General features: G+C 33.6%; 2 protein-coding genes across 3 annotated transcripts in view; one reads left to right on the top strand and one right to left on the bottom strand.

Moving 5' to 3' along the window:
- Positions 1-14,424, top strand: part of LOC130893264 (probable E3 ubiquitin-protein ligase HERC1) — a 31,826-nt gene extending 17,402 nt beyond the window's left edge. Inside the window, exons 19-31 of one of the 2 annotated variants that reach the window (XM_057799219.1) lie at positions 78-398; positions 495-1,816; positions 2,506-3,085; positions 4,618-5,160; positions 5,259-6,221; positions 7,326-7,720; positions 8,013-8,386; positions 9,836-10,167; positions 11,343-11,642; positions 11,708-11,946; positions 12,570-12,811; positions 12,957-13,110; positions 14,149-14,424. In XM_057799219.1, coding sequence (XP_057655202.1) covers positions 78-398; positions 495-1,816; positions 2,506-3,085; positions 4,618-5,160; positions 5,259-6,221; positions 7,326-7,720; positions 8,013-8,386; positions 9,836-10,167; positions 11,343-11,642; positions 11,708-11,946; positions 12,570-12,811; positions 12,957-13,110; positions 14,149-14,355 — 5,972 coding nt within the window. In that variant the 3' untranslated portion in view covers positions 14,356-14,424. Of the gene's footprint in view, positions 1-77; positions 438-494; positions 1,817-2,505; positions 3,086-4,617; positions 5,161-5,258; positions 6,222-7,325; positions 7,721-8,012; positions 8,387-9,835; positions 10,168-11,342; positions 11,643-11,707; positions 11,947-12,569; positions 12,812-12,956; positions 13,111-14,148 lie in introns of both variants that reach the window. The other variant, XM_057799218.1, reaches the window with a different exon arrangement.
- A 1,132-nt stretch (positions 14,425-15,556) lies between these two features.
- On the bottom strand, positions 15,557-17,654 carry LOC130893265 (cyclic AMP-responsive element-binding protein 3-like protein 3). The gene is made up of 3 exons (XM_057799220.1): positions 16,667-17,654; positions 15,995-16,314; positions 15,557-15,942 (listed from the first exon to the last, which is right to left on the bottom strand). The coding sequence occupies exons 1-3, from the start codon at positions 17,571-17,573 to the stop codon at positions 15,559-15,561; spliced, it is 1,611 nt and encodes a 536-aa protein (XP_057655203.1). The 5' UTR covers positions 17,574-17,654; the 3' UTR covers positions 15,557-15,558.
- Between the last annotated feature and the right edge of the window lie 189 nt (positions 17,655-17,843).

Raw genomic sequence — 17,843 nt, 5'->3', positions numbered from 1 at the left:
TTTATAAATAGAAAAAAATCCCATAATACTATTCAATTTATAATTTTGACTCATTATTATTAACAGAAATTTTTTAGGTGCTAGTAATTCTGTAAGAAGTAGATTATTTTCTGGTTCAGAATCTGAGGATAATTTTTGGGGAATGCGTCGAATTAATTCTCCCCCGCCTCCGATAGCGATTCCATTACTAGACATGGGTTTCAGTATAAAACATATTCAAAGAGCTTTACAAGAAACAAAATCCAGTGGGGAACTGAACGTTCACGCTATAAACAGTTTGGCAACGTGGATGTTGGAACACCCTTTCTTGGATGTCGGTGAAGATGAAGGAACTTCGAATAGGAGCAACTTATTGAGGTCTCTAATGGAAAGGTCTCAAGAAGCAACCAGATCTCAAGGTTTGGATAATTCTGATATCGAGCTCATTCAAAGAAGAAGTAAATTATTACTTTGATTTTTTTTTTCATTTTATAAAAATGTTTTTCTATTTTTAGGTTTAGGTCCTAGAAGGCGTGCTTGTTCGGATCTACGCAATTTTTTAGAGCGCATAGATAGAGCTCTACACGATCGAGTTAGAGAAAGGCAACATGTCCGAGGTGAAGCTCTTCCTTTATTGAGAAATTCTTTAGCTGAAGATACCAGCAACGAAACCACCTTTGCCACAAACGACGGTTTAGAAAGACAACAAATGCACAAGTCGTACGTTAACGTCGAAAATCCTTGTGCCATATGCCCTTATTGCAAACATTTATCTCCGTATCTAGACGCACACTTATTATCCTACCATCCTGGTTGTAACACGCAGTGGGGTCAAGGAGTGTGCGGTTATTGCACCGACGGGTATTACATACTTTGTTACAAATGCAAAAATAAATATTTGAGTAATTCCAAGTCGGCTAATTACCTGCAATTGCAGGCACCCGATATCATATTTAACGAAGACGATATGACCGAAGCCGACGTTCAGTTAACCAAATTTACTCTACCCAATTGCGACGATGCCAATTTAATGAAAACTTATTTGGAAATGACTGACGCGGCGGTAGCTACTTTTAGTTTAACCAGATTCGATCCGCTGGGCGCGAACGCCGTACTAAAAATACCGAATGAAAAAGAAGATAAAGTCGAAACGAAAATGAGATCAGTCGGAAGTCAAGCTATGACTTTAAATGCTTCTTTCGAGAGGATTGTAGCCCTTAAACATCTTACAATTACAATGAGCATTCTACTTTCAAGAACAATAATTCTAAACGTACTGTCTGTATTGTCGATGAACACTAATTATGTGTCTTTGGTGAACTCCTTAGACACTATAGGTTTATCGGATATCACTAAAGTAGTGCGTTTAATGACTTTAACTGCTATGAATAAAGTAGAAATAAACAATATAAAAAACAACCAAGATTTCCCGATATTTCAACTACCCAAAGGGTTTTCACAATTAGTTAACAACTTATCTAACGCCGCAAACAGTTGCTTGAACTATCTAAGCGTCAGTATTGCTGCCCTAGCTCACAACGACATCAATTCCTCGAATTTAGTGGTGAATATGTGTACTAAAGATCTAATTATGTCTGCTTTTGGTGTTTATGTACCTAAATCCGGATTTGCCGTTACTCAAGCGTTGGTAAATATACTTTCTACCCACGGTGGATGCTCTTTAATGGAATTGCCTAAAGAAGAATTGTCCCAGATGCCTCAATCTGAAGCTAAAGATGTAGGACCACTAACGTTAGTTAATGCCCTGTCTGCCTTTATATTATCAAGTAAAGTAGATCATAATTCTAAGCAATGGGCTGCTCAACAGCTTTTTAAGGTTAGTAACTTCAACGAGTCTAATAAATAATTATCATTGTAGATATAATTGAACTCACTTGTAATCTTCCACTCGTATTTTGACAAATATATCATCTACTATGGATACAAGTAGTCTACAAGATTGTAAAATGAAGAAAGAAGAAGAAAATAGAATTTGTGATGAGCGATACAGGAAGACAACGATTGAAATAACTAAATTGTGGATATAAATAAATATTTACTCACTTTCCTTTACCGTCCACTTGCAAATTCAAAAATATATTATCTTAATATGAATAGAAGTAGACTACAAGGTGGTGAAATGAAGAAAGAAGAAGAAAATAGAATTTGTAATGATCGATAAAGGAAGGCAACTGTTGAAATAAATATATAAATAAATATTTACTCACTTTCTATAACCGTCCACTTGCGATTTGACAAATATATAATCTTGATGAAGAAAGAAGTAGACTACAAGGTGGCAAAATGAAGAAAAAAGAATCTGTTATCATGAATATAGGAAAACAATAGTTAGATACATTTCTCATCAACGTTTAGATATTTTATGTCTTTTTTTAATAACTATCTTCACTTTTCGTACCTTTTCCTTATTCCATTATCCAAATTTTGCTTCAAACGGCCCCACAATTTTAGTTACCTCTCTTCATTTACCATATACTAAATAATTATCCACTTTTTCTTTTTTAGTGTTTAGCAACGAAAATTCAAATGATGTGTGGTCCAAATTCAGAACAAATAAATTACGCCGACCTTTCAAGTTTCATGCCCAAACAACCTTCGATATGTTTAGAGGCACACGACAATAGAATATCATCGTTAGCGTGGCACGAAGACAGTAATCTGCTAGCTTCAGCCGGTTACGACGGTACCGTCCGTTTGTGGGTAATAGAAGCTAAAAAACAACCAGTTCTCGATTCGACTTTGGTATTTCATGTTGCCGTCGATATTTTTGGAAGCGAGTTACAAGATAGACTTATCGGTCATTTGAAATGGTCCCCTACCGGTCTATTTATTGCTGCTGCTCTTGATAGCGTCATTAATATTTGGCCGTTGAAGAAATCTGAGAATATCAATAATTATAACGATTGGTTTATAGAAGATCAAAAAGAATTTATCACAGATATGACTTGGCCGAAGAATAAAGGGGATCAAACGCAGAATAAAGATTTTTTAATTATCGGGAAGATTGATGGTTCTGTATCAGTTATTACCATTACTGAAGATAACAAGCATGTTGCTGTTTTACAACACTTTTCGATGACCAAAGGTAAAATGATAAATATTTTTACAAGATTTTATTATAAATATATCGCCTGGTTTACACAGGTCGAGTAAAGAGGGCGAGCTACTCAGCCGAGTTGTTGTTTTGTTTCAACTCGACCAGATCTCCATACCGATCAAATTCCAGATCGTAACTATTGAGACACAGCTTTAGCTCTAACATTGTGAGTTTATATAAAGGCTCACCAGGAGTTATTACAAGGTCCAATTAAAGAAGGAAATTAACAAAAAGTCTAAAATAGAGGTTAAAGACTGGTTAAAGATAAGAATAAGAAGGATAATCCAAACCCACATCTAACAGCAATCATTGACTAGCAATAAACCTACAAACTTCAATGTCTCCTACCCAGTTCACTTCAAGACAATTTCTTCACTTAACCTCAAAACTGAACGTTCAGTTTTGAGGTTGAGACGATTTGCTGGGGCAAATTGTGGTGAAGGAGGTAGCTACTGAGCCGAGCAACTCGCTTCTCAACTAAATCACTCGACTTGCCCTACAATTGACCGGTTTTGCAGGGTCGGACTGAACAATAATAAAGTAAAATAAAATATTTTTAATTCGAAGAAGGAAACACGTTTTCTGTTGGAATTATTCTCGAATGTCCATTCAATCTCATTTATATTTTCAACTCATTAAAATAACAATTATGATGAATATTTACTTGAAAAATACTTGGGCAAAAAAGTGCTAATTAGGGGTAACTGACCCTTATAAAAAGTTATCTACCTGACCCGCCACTGTCAATTAGCCATCAAACGTGAACAACAAACAAAAATCCTACCTGAAAATGAACACAACAAGTGATAAAACCGCTTAAGCCGTCACTTTATTGTGACAAGACCAAAGTCGGCGAGAAGTGGTCAGTGCGTCATGAGTCAGTATGCCGTTTCCAACGTTACCAAGAGACTGGTAACTTTCATTATCAGTACATTGATAATAAAATCGGGTCTTCACTGGTGTTCAAATCCAGCAAGAGCTCAGAGAAACGCGAGGAGTGGCTGAATAGTCAAAAGAAGACTTAGACAGGTAATTTTGGACTAAAAATGCCAGATACTCGACCCAAATCAACTCCAGCCCGGCCACGATTTCCTAGAGTACACGTTAGTTGGAGTGACGAACAATGGGGCTCCGATATCTTCTCAGACAGAAGCAGAGTGTGCCTGCATGGTAGCGATTGTTTTAAGATTCTTTTTATTTAAAAAAAAATTCATTATAAAGCTAATACCAATGACGTTGAGATGGTAAAATCTGAAAATGAATGGAAGCCTCGGATTTCTCGCTAGAGAGTTTTGACCGCGAGCGTGCGACTTGAGTCAATTTTTTTGCTCACGAGTGTAGTTATTCAGTCCAAAAAATATTTTATTTGAAATAAAGAGGCGGTCATTAAATGTTTAGCTAGTAGATAGTAGAAAAATATACAATCACATTACATTACCAAAAAAATGTATAAGAAATCTTTCGAAATTTCGAGCCTCTTTCTAGACGTTTTTAATTTGAAATATAATTATTTGCTTTAGCTGTGGCCAAAATCGATTGGTATCAAGAAGACGGTCCGTTCGCAGTGGCCTATCTAGACGGAACTATAAAATTGGGTTGGATCGATAAAGAAACTCATATATCTTGTAAAGCCCATGAGAATACAGTAACGTCGATTCGTTGGGATCCGAAAGGTATCCTTCTAGCATCGATTTCAGAAGACGTAACTTGTAAAATATGGAAAGTGAACGAAAACAAATTAGTCCTTTTGCATATTTTACCTCAAGTTTACGAACCAGCTAGTTTAGTTTGGTCTCCTTATATCGGCGAAGGTCCTCGACCGTTAATTTTAGCTATAGGTAGTAGTTACGGCACCGTAACCGTTTGGCAATTACCGGAACAAAATTTTCAAGAAAACAATCCCGTTTTGGTAATGACCGCTCAAGGGCATTCTTACAATAGCGTATCAAGTTTATGTATCGACAAAACTGGTTTGTTATTAGCCAGTGGTTGCTTGAAAGGACCCAGTGGCGTGGTGAATATTTGGTCTTTGCATGATGGAAGTCTCGTTCACACCACAACAGGTAACTGTTTCAATTATCTAATGCTCAGTTGTACAAGCTAGGTTTCTACTACCAGCTACTAACCGTAGGACATGAATATATTTTTTTATCTGTTTTAGGAAATGGAGGAATTACATCTAATGGCATGTCCTGGTTAAACTTGAATGATCATCTATCAATAGCTTTTTCGAGATCAAAAACTATCCACTTACTTAGTTACAGTACACAAGATCTATTGAAGAATCTTCCGTTAGCCGCTGTCAGGTGTACACTTATCAAAAAAGGCATCCGTGGTCTACAATCGGCTCCTTTTTTCAAAATTTTAGCTAGCATGCTTCCTAATATGCTTCAAAAGCAATATAATGCCGAAAAATTGACTATACTAACTGGCGCTCATCTAATGCATTCGATTTATTTGAAAAGTTTAGCGTCCATAGCTCTCCTATTGGAATTGGATAAAGTTATATGTTACAAATTGAGACCTTTTAATAATAAACTTATAAGCGAGCCTCTTCCGGATATGCATTGGTTACACAATTTTAGTTTGGCAACGAAAATGGCGGATAGTTTAATAAAAAGGAGCGAATTAACCGAAGATGTAATTAATTCTAGTAAAATTTTAGAGGAGGACGTTAAAACGTCTGCCATACAAAATTTATTTTGGACTTTGAAGCAAGACGAACAAATTATGCAGTGGGCCGCCCAAAGACCTCACGACTGGCAGTTCGGAGGTAAATGCAAGGCGTATTTATGGGGTTCCGATCGTCACGGTCAACTAGCGGAACTCGGTTATAGCGCATCCGTACCAGCAGCAGTAGAATCGTTTTCTATAGCTAGAAAAATTGTTTGCGGACAAAATTGTACATTCGTTATCGAGGCCAATGGTACTGTTTTGGCTTGCGGAGAGGGAAGCTACGGACGATTGGGACAAGGAAATTCTGATGATTTACATTCGTTGAGTATTATATCAAGTCTACAGGGTTTCGTCATTATAGACTTAGCTACCAGTGTTGGATCAGACGGACATAGTTTGGCTTTAGCGGAAAGTGGTGAAGTGTTTTCATGGGGAGACGGCGATTATGGTACGATAATATTCAATATATTTATTTAAATTTATTTGAATCACCTACAGGACAAATAATAGTAGTCAACTAGATACGTAATAGTAGATAATCATGTTTTAAACCACCATACAAACACATCATAATAGTTTTTACTACTATCTGGTTCCTGTTGGTGGATAATAATATAATAAACCACCAACGGGGTACATAATCGTATTTTACACTATCATCTGGTGCATAATAGTATAATGAACCAGCCACGTGTTTAAAAGTATTTTAAGTGGAGCACTAATTTTGAATCACCGTAGGGGTACGTTATAATGAATAATAGTATTTTGGACACATAGTGGGTAATAGTAATTTGAATCACGATCTGGGCACAGTAAAGTGTTTTAAATCACCATTTGGACACTTAATAGTGTTTTAAACAACCATTTGGCACATAACAATGGATAATAGGATTTAAAAGTAGCAGTCAGATAGATAATAGTGGTCTGAACCGCCAGTGGGATACATCAGAGTGTTATAAACAACCATTTCGCACATAATAGTGTTTTAAACTACCATTTGGCACATAACTATGGATAATAGGATTAAAAAGTAGCAGTCAGATAGATAATAGTGGTCTGAACCGCCAGTGGGATACATCAGAGTGTTATAAACAACCATTTGGCACTTAATAATGTTTTAAACTACCATTTGGTGCATAATAGTGAATAATAAGATTAAGGAACCACCATAATAGTGGATAATAGTACATGCACAAAACAATACTATATATAATGGATAGAATTTAGGAAACAATAATTAAAAACCAAAATTTCAGTAAAAAAATCATTGATAATGAAACAATTCAGGTACAACGTTTATATAGATGAATAATAAAATGTTGAATATGAGAAAAATATATAAAGTGATTAGTAGTATTGATCAATTACATTTTTGAGGTTAGAAAATCTAGAATTTGGAATTACTGGAACCACTACACCAACACCCATAATACCTCTGTCTGAAGCGCGTTTCTATAACCGAGCTATCGTCTTCAGAGACTAAAAGTGACCTGTTTCGATGCTCTATATTCTTATTATTAATTTATTAATGGTAGATATGTTTTTATTTTAGGTAAATTAGGTCATGGAAATAGCGACCGTCAACGTAGACCCCGACAGATAGAAGCTTTACAATTCGAAGAAGTAATACAAGTGGCGTGCGGTTTCAAACACAGCGCAGTCGTTACTCGAGACGGTAAACTTTTCACTTTCGGTAACGGCGATTACGGTCGACTCGGTTTGGGTTCGACGTCGAATAAAAAAGTTCCCGAAAGAGTTACGGCGTTGGAAGAATACAAAATTGGACAAGTGGCGTGCGGTCTTAATCACACCGCTTGCGTATCGGCCGATGGGCAGAACGTATGGACGTTCGGAGAAGGCGATTTCGGAAAATTGGGTTTGGGACACTGTTTCAGCAAATCAACTCCACAGTTTGTCGAAACTATGTGCTTTATCGGTATTAAAAAGGTCATTATTTTTTCAAAAAGTTACCAAATGTTGTATATTGTGAAAGTTCTTTTCATTGAGATACATTGATGTGGTTCGATTTCAAGTAACCATCAATCTAGCATTGTTGCCACGTAATCAGCATTCTAGCTTTGTTGTCACTTTATTGAGCATCGAAAAACACTAAAAATAAAATTTCAAATAATCTGTGAAATAGAGTTAAACTTGAAAAGATAGCGTCTCATTTAATTAATTTTTCGTTAGTTAGTATCAACCGTATTGAACGTAATTTTTGAATATTTATTTTATTTAGGTCGGTTGTGGGACCCACCTAACCGTCTTCTTAACTAACAGTGGAAAAATTTTCGTAAGCGGCGTGCATCGTACACCTTGGCAACAACACGTACGGGAACGAACCGAATGCCGACCCCAACAACTCGATAATATCACCGAATATGTTATAGAAGATTTCGCTATAGGCACTGAACATTGTCTTTTCTTAACTAATTGCGGTAAGGTGTTCGGATGGGGTATTAATACCGAGGGACAGCTCGGATTGCCTCACGTTTCCATCGTTAGGTTACCAGAAATTATAACGGAATTATCTAATAAGAATATTCGACAAATTTCAACGGGACGAACACACAGCGCCGCTTGGACCGCTGCTCCGTTGACGAGATCTTCAAGGTTTGTGTCCAAAATTTCATATACCAATTGTCTTTAAAGAATACGGCGAATCTGTTTAGTAAAAATACGTAAAATGTAATTTAATCTTCTTCAAAGTACTCATTCAAATTCAACTCATCATCGGAAGCACTTCCGGAAAGCTCTATTGGGTTATCATGTTAGGAATTGTGTCAAAAGTACAAAATCTGATAAAGTAGATATCCACTATTAAATCGTTCATATTAATCTCCTGCACTGGTCACCGAAAGCATTTCTGGAAGGCTCTATTTAATGTTAGGTTAGGTTTTTGGAAGGCTTCACTAGGTTATGACTTTCTTGGTGCTAGGAATTGTATCAATTGTACTATTAGGAAGAGTCAGGTACTAAATCTGGTAACGTAGATGTAGAAAGACAAGAAATTATGATAAAGAAAGTCGATTGACCATTTTCAGGTACCATTCTTGCCTTTGCAAGATTTAAGGTCTTCACTAAGCTTTCGAATAGTCTATCGAACAAGTTTGTCAACTTTTTGTACATTTTGATGTTTTTTTTTTCATCTTATCCTCAACTAAGTGATATCCACTTTTAAATCGTTCATATTAATCACCTTTGAGTTACTGGACTTGTTAGAGGAAGCATTTTAGGAAGACTCTACTGGGTTATGCTCTCTTTGATGTTAGGAATTGTATCAAAAGTATTATTAGGAAGATTCGGATACAAAATCTGATAAAGTGAATATAGACAGACAAGAAATTATGATAAAAGTCCTTTACATGATTTAAGGTCTTCACTTCTTCTCGAAAGCATTTCTAGGCTCTACTCAATGTTAGGTTAGGTTTAACTAGGTTATGTTTTTTTAAAAGTTAGGAAAAGTGTCAAAAGTACTATTAGGAAGAGTTGGGTACTAAATTTAGTCAACTAAATGTAGAGAGACAAGAAGGAACTTTGTTATGACAAATAAGAAAACCGTATGACCTTTTATCTGCTCTCCTTCGTACTTTAGGAATATTTTAACTTCTTCAATAAGCTCCCGAAGAGTCTATAGAAAAAGTTAGTCCAATTTTTAATCGTCTAGACCATTTTTAAATCGACCATAAATCTTGTAAACAAGCCTTCATAGTTATTATATTACCACCATAGACAAATTTCAATATTTTGGTTAGCATATTTGAAACTTTTTTTTACCAATTTTCAAGAGACATAAGAAATAAAATCTATAGTAGTAAACTGAATAAATGGCTTAAATCCCACTCTCAACAAATACTAATTGGGAAATATGCAAGTGATTCACCATATTTTTGATCACAACTTGATTGATATCCTTCGGTTAAATCATATCTTCATACTTTCTGCTTCCATTTGGTCCACTTCAAACCCATTCCTATAGAAATTGTAAATTAATTTATTTCTCTTCCAAATTAACTCATTTTCATTAAATTAATCATTGAATTTTGGACAAATTTGTTTCAGAATAAGCAATTGTTTGAGTTTTGGTCTACCAACCGAAATTCCACCGCAGTACAACCATCTACAAGGGGCTTCTATAAAAGCAATTCAATCCAGATTGAAATTCCTTTACAATTTCTCGGATAAATTATATTCTAGTTGGACTTTGATGCCGTTATGTTCACAACAAAACGATTTACAAGTGCCTCCTTTAGAAGGATTGGTTTCGCCAAAGCTTAGAACGTTGTTGGCACCCCGGGTATATACGTTACCTTTCGTAAGGTGTATAGGAAAAACTATGATACAAGGAAAGAATTATGGTCCACAGATAACAGTTAGGAGGATATCTCAAGAGGGTGAGAGATGATCTACAATTTAATTTATTGGTTTAAATAATATTTACAGGGTTTTTAATAATTTTTTCAGTTTTAGCAGTAAACGTAGTATAGTTTGTAGTCATTCGACAGTTATTTTTTTTATAATACAGTTTTATAGGTGATTTTAGTTGATGAAATGATTACACAAACATTCTTGAAAGTTTATAGTTCGATCTGTTTTTTTTTTGACATTTTTATGATAAATAAGTTATTGGTAATTTTATAGTATCGAGGTCTTCTCGATTTTTGATTCTATAAAATGGAAAAATCAAGGGGTTTGATTGTTTTTTTTTTGAAATAATCGTTTTAAGAAGGAATTTACAAAAAAAAGACTATAAGGATAACTCATATTTGTTTGAGGGCTCATTTAAACGCCCCCTTTTAAATATAATTATTGTTAACTTTTTTTATAAGTTATCAAATGAAGTTTTCGTATTTTTTTCTTAATTTATTCAGAGGAAAACATCATTGAAGAAAGAATTATACCAAAATGTTGATTTTTTTACGTTTTTACAGGGTGAAATAATAGCACTTCCTTTTTAAATTAACCTCAATGACACATTATCGTTTTTACTTTTATATCAAGTAATTTATTTATTTTTTTTCTCGATGTATACATATTTTTTTCACTAAGTAACCATCAGAGTATATAAAACAATTCAAAAATCCTTATAGATCCAAGGCTTGGAGTTGCTCTACTGCTATCTTCCTTCTAAGGCTCCAAACGTTATGTTCTCTCTGGTTTCGCCTTTTCCACTAGTCACTGTCACTCCCAGGTATCTGAACTCTTGGATTTTATCAAATCTATACTCCCATTTTGCTGAGTAGCCACTACTCATTGCTTTAGAACGTCTCACTAGAAGACGTTGCTGTAAAGTGAGGTTATAGAAATGCCGTGTCAGTTTGTTTGAAGGCTTTAACCCATAAAGATCAAGGTTTAAATGTTTCAAATGGTTACAGTTACATACCATTACCAATCAACCATTATTTTAGTAGTTTTGTCTTTAATAAACTTATACTCTAACTAAAATTGTCTGGGAAAGGTTTTTATGTGCGCCGATAACAAATTTTGACAGCTACAATTCGTGATATCACTCACAAGTGGCGCCAACTGGTGAGCATTAAATCGTTATATTTGAATACGTTATCCGTAGGTCGTAAATGCAAACCGATCTTCGTCCAAATAGCTAAACAGGTTGTAGATATAATGCCGAACGAGATGAGACTACCGTCTAGAGCGTGGAAAGTGAAATTAGTTGGCGAAGGAGCGGACGATGCAGGTGGAGTATTCGACGATACAATAACCGAAATATGTCAAGAAATTACATCCGGTGTTGTACCTCTGTTAATTCCTTCTCCGAATGCTATAAACGACGAGGGATATAATAGGGATAAGTTTCTTCTAAACCCCCAGTTGACGTCTTCGCAGAATATGTCATGGTTTAAATTTTTGGGTAAATTATTAGTGTTTAATACAATTTCTGTAATAATTTTTTGATCTGATTACTTTTTAATTTAGGTATATTATTTGGTGTAGCTATTCGTACTAGGAAACCGTTAGCTTTACCGATAGCACCGATGATATGGAAATTGATTGTTGGGGAACCTCTAACTGTTGAAGATTTAGAAGATACGGATTGTATGTATATACAAAGTTTGAGAAGTATACGTGACATACATTTGTCAGGTGTAACGAAGGATAATTTTCATGATATAATTCCTTTGGAGTGCTTCGAAGGTAGGAGTTGTACGGGAAAGGTAATTATCATAATTTTCTTGACAAGCTACAGAAACTTTTCTTTTTTGTCATCTTGATTATACAAAATCGAAAATAATATAACCTACAGAAGGGTTTTTATTACTTTTATAACTTTCTACCGGAAATTTTCACGTTTTTATAAAATCTTCATCAGTTTACTTCATTCCTTTCATGAATTTTTCTCTCCAAATTCCAATTCAGTATCATGATCCAACATACACACAGATGGCGCTGTCATTGTCAAATCCATTTGACGTTTATGAAGTACCAACTTTCAAAAGACTATGTGTCAAATTTTCTGACATTTCGATTAGACAGAAAAAAGTGACAGCTATTTAAGTGAAACTACTTTTGTTATTTTCAAAATAATTTATCATTGAGTGTTGATGATTCAGAGCAATGTTTGGCCACGTTTACACGTAATAAATCAGATTATTATGTGACTATTTGTGAAACATGGATCCATCACTTCACTCCAGAATTAAAACGATCATCATCAGAGTTTATTGTAGGCCAGATGCCGCTTTATATTTTCCTTTACGTTGTAATTCAATTTATAATCCAATAAATTTGAAAGGTGTTTCATAATATTGCATGGATCCGACTTTTTTTAAAATTTTAGGTAGTTCCGATAGTTCACGGTGGACGAAACATTCCTTTAACATTCGATAATAGGGCGCAATATTATGAACAGGCTGTGAAATTTAGAATGCAGGAATTCGACGTTCAAATAATCGCCATACGCGAAGGAATGGCTGGTATCATACCGGTGCCTTTGTTGTCATTAATGACCGCCGAATATATGGAGCAATTGGTGTGTGGCATGTCACAAATTTCAATTGCGGTTTTGAAAAAAATTGTCAGGTATGTGCTGAAATTGACAAATTAATACATAATATGGTTATCCAATCCTTTTAGTTGATACCGGTCTGTCTCTTTTATCAAAAAATTATCCAGTATTGACATGATTCAAAATATTTTTTACCCAGATTATTTTTTTGACTTTTAGATATAGGGAACTAGATGAAAATCATCAACTTGTGCAATGGCTGTGGAATATTTTAGAAAGTTTTACAGATAACGAAAGAGTTTTATTTATGCGATTTGTATCAGGTAGATCAAGATTACCAGCTAATTTAGCGGATTTATCTCAAAGATTTCAGGTAAATAATTGTGATTTCCTTTAAATTTTTGGATATTCCAATTATTACAAAATCAATCAGACAGTTTTATAATCGAATAAAAAATTGATAAATATATTTGTTTAACACTTGATGATATTTTTAAGGTTTTGAAACAAAAAGATAATCCAAATTCTTAGGTAAACAGTTTGATGATTATTGAATATAACATTATACCTTGTGACAGGTACGAGTGTTTATTTTTTGCTCAATAAACTCAATTGGTTTCATTTGCATATAATACTATCACACACAGAAGGCTCTACATTATTTTTTAACCGAGCATACGAATTTTACAAAAAACAAGGTTTATAAGTTTCCATCTGTCAATTAACCTCCCCTCATCATGTACACAGTGACCCGAATGATCTATTATGTTCCCCTTTCATGCTGAGATACTGGGGAGCCCTTAGTTTATAGCTGATCATTTAATCCCACTCCCCTTAGAAAGTACAGAATGTGGGAAGGCTGTAGCTACCAGAAATCTTCTTCTATTTCATACGCTCCCAGATGTAGTGCTACGAACTTCCATAATGTCCCACACAGAAATATTTTCAAGTCTTAGCCCCTGTAGATAGTCCCATTAATTCTTTTCCGTTATGTAGCTGATACCACAAAAAGGTTTGGGTCCTTTGAAGGGATTGTCTCCCTTACCTTAGCGAGTCTGTTAGCTTTTTCATTTCCCGGAATCCAATGCAGCTCGTTTAATTATTCTAGTTTGGATTTTATGATATTGGAACTTAGAGCTCTAATGGCTGTTGGTTATTAGACAGGATGATGATCTTATTTCTTAACCAAACTCATGAATTTTACAAAAAACAAGATTTATAAATTTCCATCTGTCAATTACACTCCCTTTTTATCCTATGCTGTTTTATAGCCCAAATCTCAATCGAATATTCCTATAGGTTGCAAACAATTTAGGATATTAGGTAATTATATAGATAACAGAAAAATTATGGGAGGGAATTATTAACAAATTTTGTTTGAATAATATTCTGTAATAAAGGAAATTTGTAGGTTATGAAAGTCGACAAAGCACCGAATGGTTTACCAACAGCCCAAACGTGTTTTTTCCAACTTCGTCTGCCTCCGTACACTAGTCAAGAAATTATGGCCGAAAAATTGAGATATTCTATTAACAACTGCAAATCTATTGATATGGATAATTACATGTTGGCTAGGAATACAGACCAAGGTGTCGGTTCAGATGAGGAATGGAATTGATTGAAGATATTTTGTTACAAGGCTGATTTTGATAATTATTTAGTACTGAATAGATATACAGTTATCGAATTTATTTATCTTTTATTTTCAGTTATAAACAATTTTGTTTTATTGACGATAATTAAAAAACCACTTGAAAATCTCTCTTATTTTTATTTATAAACGTGTATAGTAAAACCTGGAATCGAACAAATTTTTTTAAAAACCTTTCTGTTAGAACAAGAAAAAACTATTTAACACATGAATGCAAGATACGGTGACTCATATCATTCGATGTCATTTGAGACTTCTTTGAACATGGAAACAATTATAAATATCACATGAGCTCAAGATGTTGTGGAAAGTTCTATGGTAACTCGTATCTTCTTGGTGTGGTGGACAAATATCACTTTAATATAATTTAAATCAGAAGAAAACTCTAAAGCACAACAATTACCGTTTCCAAAATGTTAGTGAAGCAAAACTTTGATTCAAACAAAACTTTTGAACCGCAGATGTACTTTGGATGTAAAAAAATACATAAACACCATATAACACATCCATAGTTGCTATGCATGTTTGGTGTGCTGGACATTCTATTATGGTGAGAATGTCTTCCAAGTGACCCAAATCTTGTAGGGGTTCAATAAAAAATCACATAAAGCAGGAAAAAATGTAACAATATTTTATTTACAGCCAGATACACACCTTTCATTAAATGATAATTTGAAGTTTGTCCTATGCATTTATTAAACTAAAAATTTTTATATGACATATAAATATAAATATATCTGTAAAAACTTAACATTAACCAAGTTAAAATTTAAGAGCTTTTAAAGCACTTATATATATGGGTAATTGTATGGTTGGCTATAAATAAATAGTATTAAAATCTCATTGCAGTCTTAAAATAAAAAAAATGCGCTATGAAGAAACAGTTTTGAAATATAAGCAAACAACCCATTTAAATTGCATAATAATTAAACATGGAATGAATATATAGATAAATTTAGGTAGTTACTAGTGTAATTACGATATAATAAAAATAAAAAAAATTACTGTTATATATATATATATATATATATATATATATATATATATATATGTATATATATATATATATATATATATATATATATATATATATATATATATGTATATACATATATATATTCTAATAAACTATATTTGACAAGTAAAATTCATCAAATTTAATTAAAAATTTCATTTTTCTTTTGTATTAATAGCGATTTTTTTTGTATTAATTGTAGTTGTAACAACATTCTCATTATGCGGTTTAGAATTCACATCCAACTTATTCCGCTTTAGAGATGGTTCATCATCTGATATATACTCGTCGATATCTGGCTCTATAAAACCTTTTTTTTGAAACCCTCCATAATCTGAAGCACCAAATAAATCCTTTTTGTTTTCCTTCTTGAGAAAACCTTTAACAGTATCCATGATTCTATCAAACAAACCCAGAGAATCTTTTGTCTCTGATTGTACTCCATCAAATTTTTTCCCTACATTTTCCAGAATTTTTGTAATTTCCTGTTCAGTGGAGTTCTCCATATCTAGTTCATCTAGTTTACCATCAAACTCCTCCTGAAACAAATTAATTTGAGTTTGTCGCATACATGTGAATATGATCCATTACTTCATCCTTGAAAATCAAGAACTCCTCCATGTTCAAATCTTCTGCAGCTTGAGGGCTAGAAAGTAAAGATCTTCTAACAGCCACTTGTTCTTGCTCATTTTGTATCTGACTTGAATTCTTGCTTTCGAATAATTTCATATTCGGCAAAGATACCAATAGAGCAGAAAGAAGAACAACCATTAGGCATGTAGATGGGGTTGCTTTAGATGTTGTAGAATTACATATCAATGCTTGTAGCTTATTGACATGAGCTACCAAAGTTTTATTTTGTCTCTGTAGATCTCTCACTCTCTGTAAAAGATTTTTATTTTCTTCGGACCCTAATTAAAAAAAAATTAAATTATTGAAAGAGTAGTATTAATAATTCTTAAAAAAATTGTTACAAATCTTACTAATACTGATAAGAAGTGGCAAGACTAGATTGTTAACAAAAATGTACAACTAATTCCCAATAAGGTGAAAGTTGATGATGACTTTAAATTTATTGAAACAATGAGCAAAATGTTTTACAATTGGAAAAATATGTTAAATATTCAAATATACATTAACATTTGTTGATTAAACATGTCTAAATGAATCAATGTATTTATTTATAGGAACAATCTAAAGAAAACATAAAATGAGCTACAATTAAATTAATTGATGTAAAAATATGTTTGTTATAGGGTTTACCTCTTCTGACTCTCTCCTCTAAGCTATCCACATATTCTTTTTTACGCTTCCTAGAATCTTGAGCTGAAATTTTATTTCTTATTTTTCGACGAATCCGTTTTAGTTCTCTCTCATCATTTTTGGTAAGTGGATGATGAGTAGGTAAAATAATACCTTCCTTTGCTAATAGCCTCTTTTCTTCATTAGTAAGATTCAAGGGTGGATACTGGTTTGTGGAACTAACAACATTTGAACTTTCCTCAGTTTTTGTTTCAAATTTTCGTTTTCTTACATTACTAGTAAGAGCAGCAACATCCGCAGCACTATTCAGAATTTTAATACTCTTTATATTCAATGGCAGTAAAACCGGAGTACCATTGTTTGAAATTTGTTGTACTTTAAGTATTTGAGGTTTGGTTTTCACTTGGTTTTTCTTAAGCTGACTATTAGTGGTACTTATCATAGGCTTTGAAATACATTTTTTATTATTTGGATTTTGTATAAGAATTTGAGTAGGTAATTTAGAAAGGAGTGTATTAGGTGCAGTGACTGGAGGTATTTCTTTTACAGGTTGTTCAGGTGTAGGATCTAGAATGGACATTAATTCATGAAAGCCTTCAATATTTCCCAGTATAGTGCTAGTATCATCATAACCTTCTATACAAGAACTATTCTTATCGCTTTCTGAATAAAAACTTCGCGGCGATAGGACTTCGTCGACGTTAGAACTGGCATCGCTGGAAACATTAATATCATCTTCAAAATTTGGGAAAAACTCATCATCCATATTGTTTTCCAATGATAGTACTGAATCGAAAAATTCGGAGCTCATGAGCTCCGAATTGTCGCCACTTAACGACACATCCATTGTTTCCATATCGCTATTACCTTCTTCGCCGCTAGAATTCAAAAAATCGTTGATATTCATTATTTTTATCACTTTAATACGATGCACCCATATTGATGTATAGAAGCATTATTACTGTACACGTCACTAATACGTCATTACAAAAAGTCAAAACTTCAAACGTCAAAGTAATCTTCTTTTACAACAATACACGTTTATTTAGAACTACAAGCAACTGACTAGACGCATATTATTAAATAATTTTTATTTCATTGAATTCACAATATTTATGTTTATTTTCCAATTATCATGGCCTTACAATGAACACAAGGTATTTTCAATAATATACAA

Source organism: Diorhabda carinulata, chromosome 4 (genome assembly GCF_026250575.1).
Source record: "Diorhabda carinulata isolate Delta chromosome 4, icDioCari1.1, whole genome shotgun sequence".
NCBI classification, from domain to species: Eukaryota; Metazoa; Arthropoda; class Insecta; order Coleoptera; family Chrysomelidae; genus Diorhabda; species Diorhabda carinulata.
The sequence above is the reverse complement of the archived record's forward strand: the minus strand, read 5'-3'. Positions and strand labels throughout refer to the sequence as shown.

Bases quoted from the DNA above. Each gene is read 5' to 3' on its own strand.
- LOC130893265 (XM_057799220.1), bottom strand. From the start codon at position 17,573: ATGAATATCAACGATTTTTTGAATTCTAGCGGCGAAGAAGGTAATAGC. The intron at 16,315-16,666 runs GTAAACCCTATA...TTTTTTAATTAG, and splicing joins AGAGGAGAGAGTCAGAAGAG to GGTCCGAAGAAAATAAAAAT. The intron at 15,943-15,994 runs GTAATGGATCAT...AATTTGTTTCAG, and splicing joins TCTTGATTTTCAAGGATGAA to GAGGAGTTTGATGGTAAACT.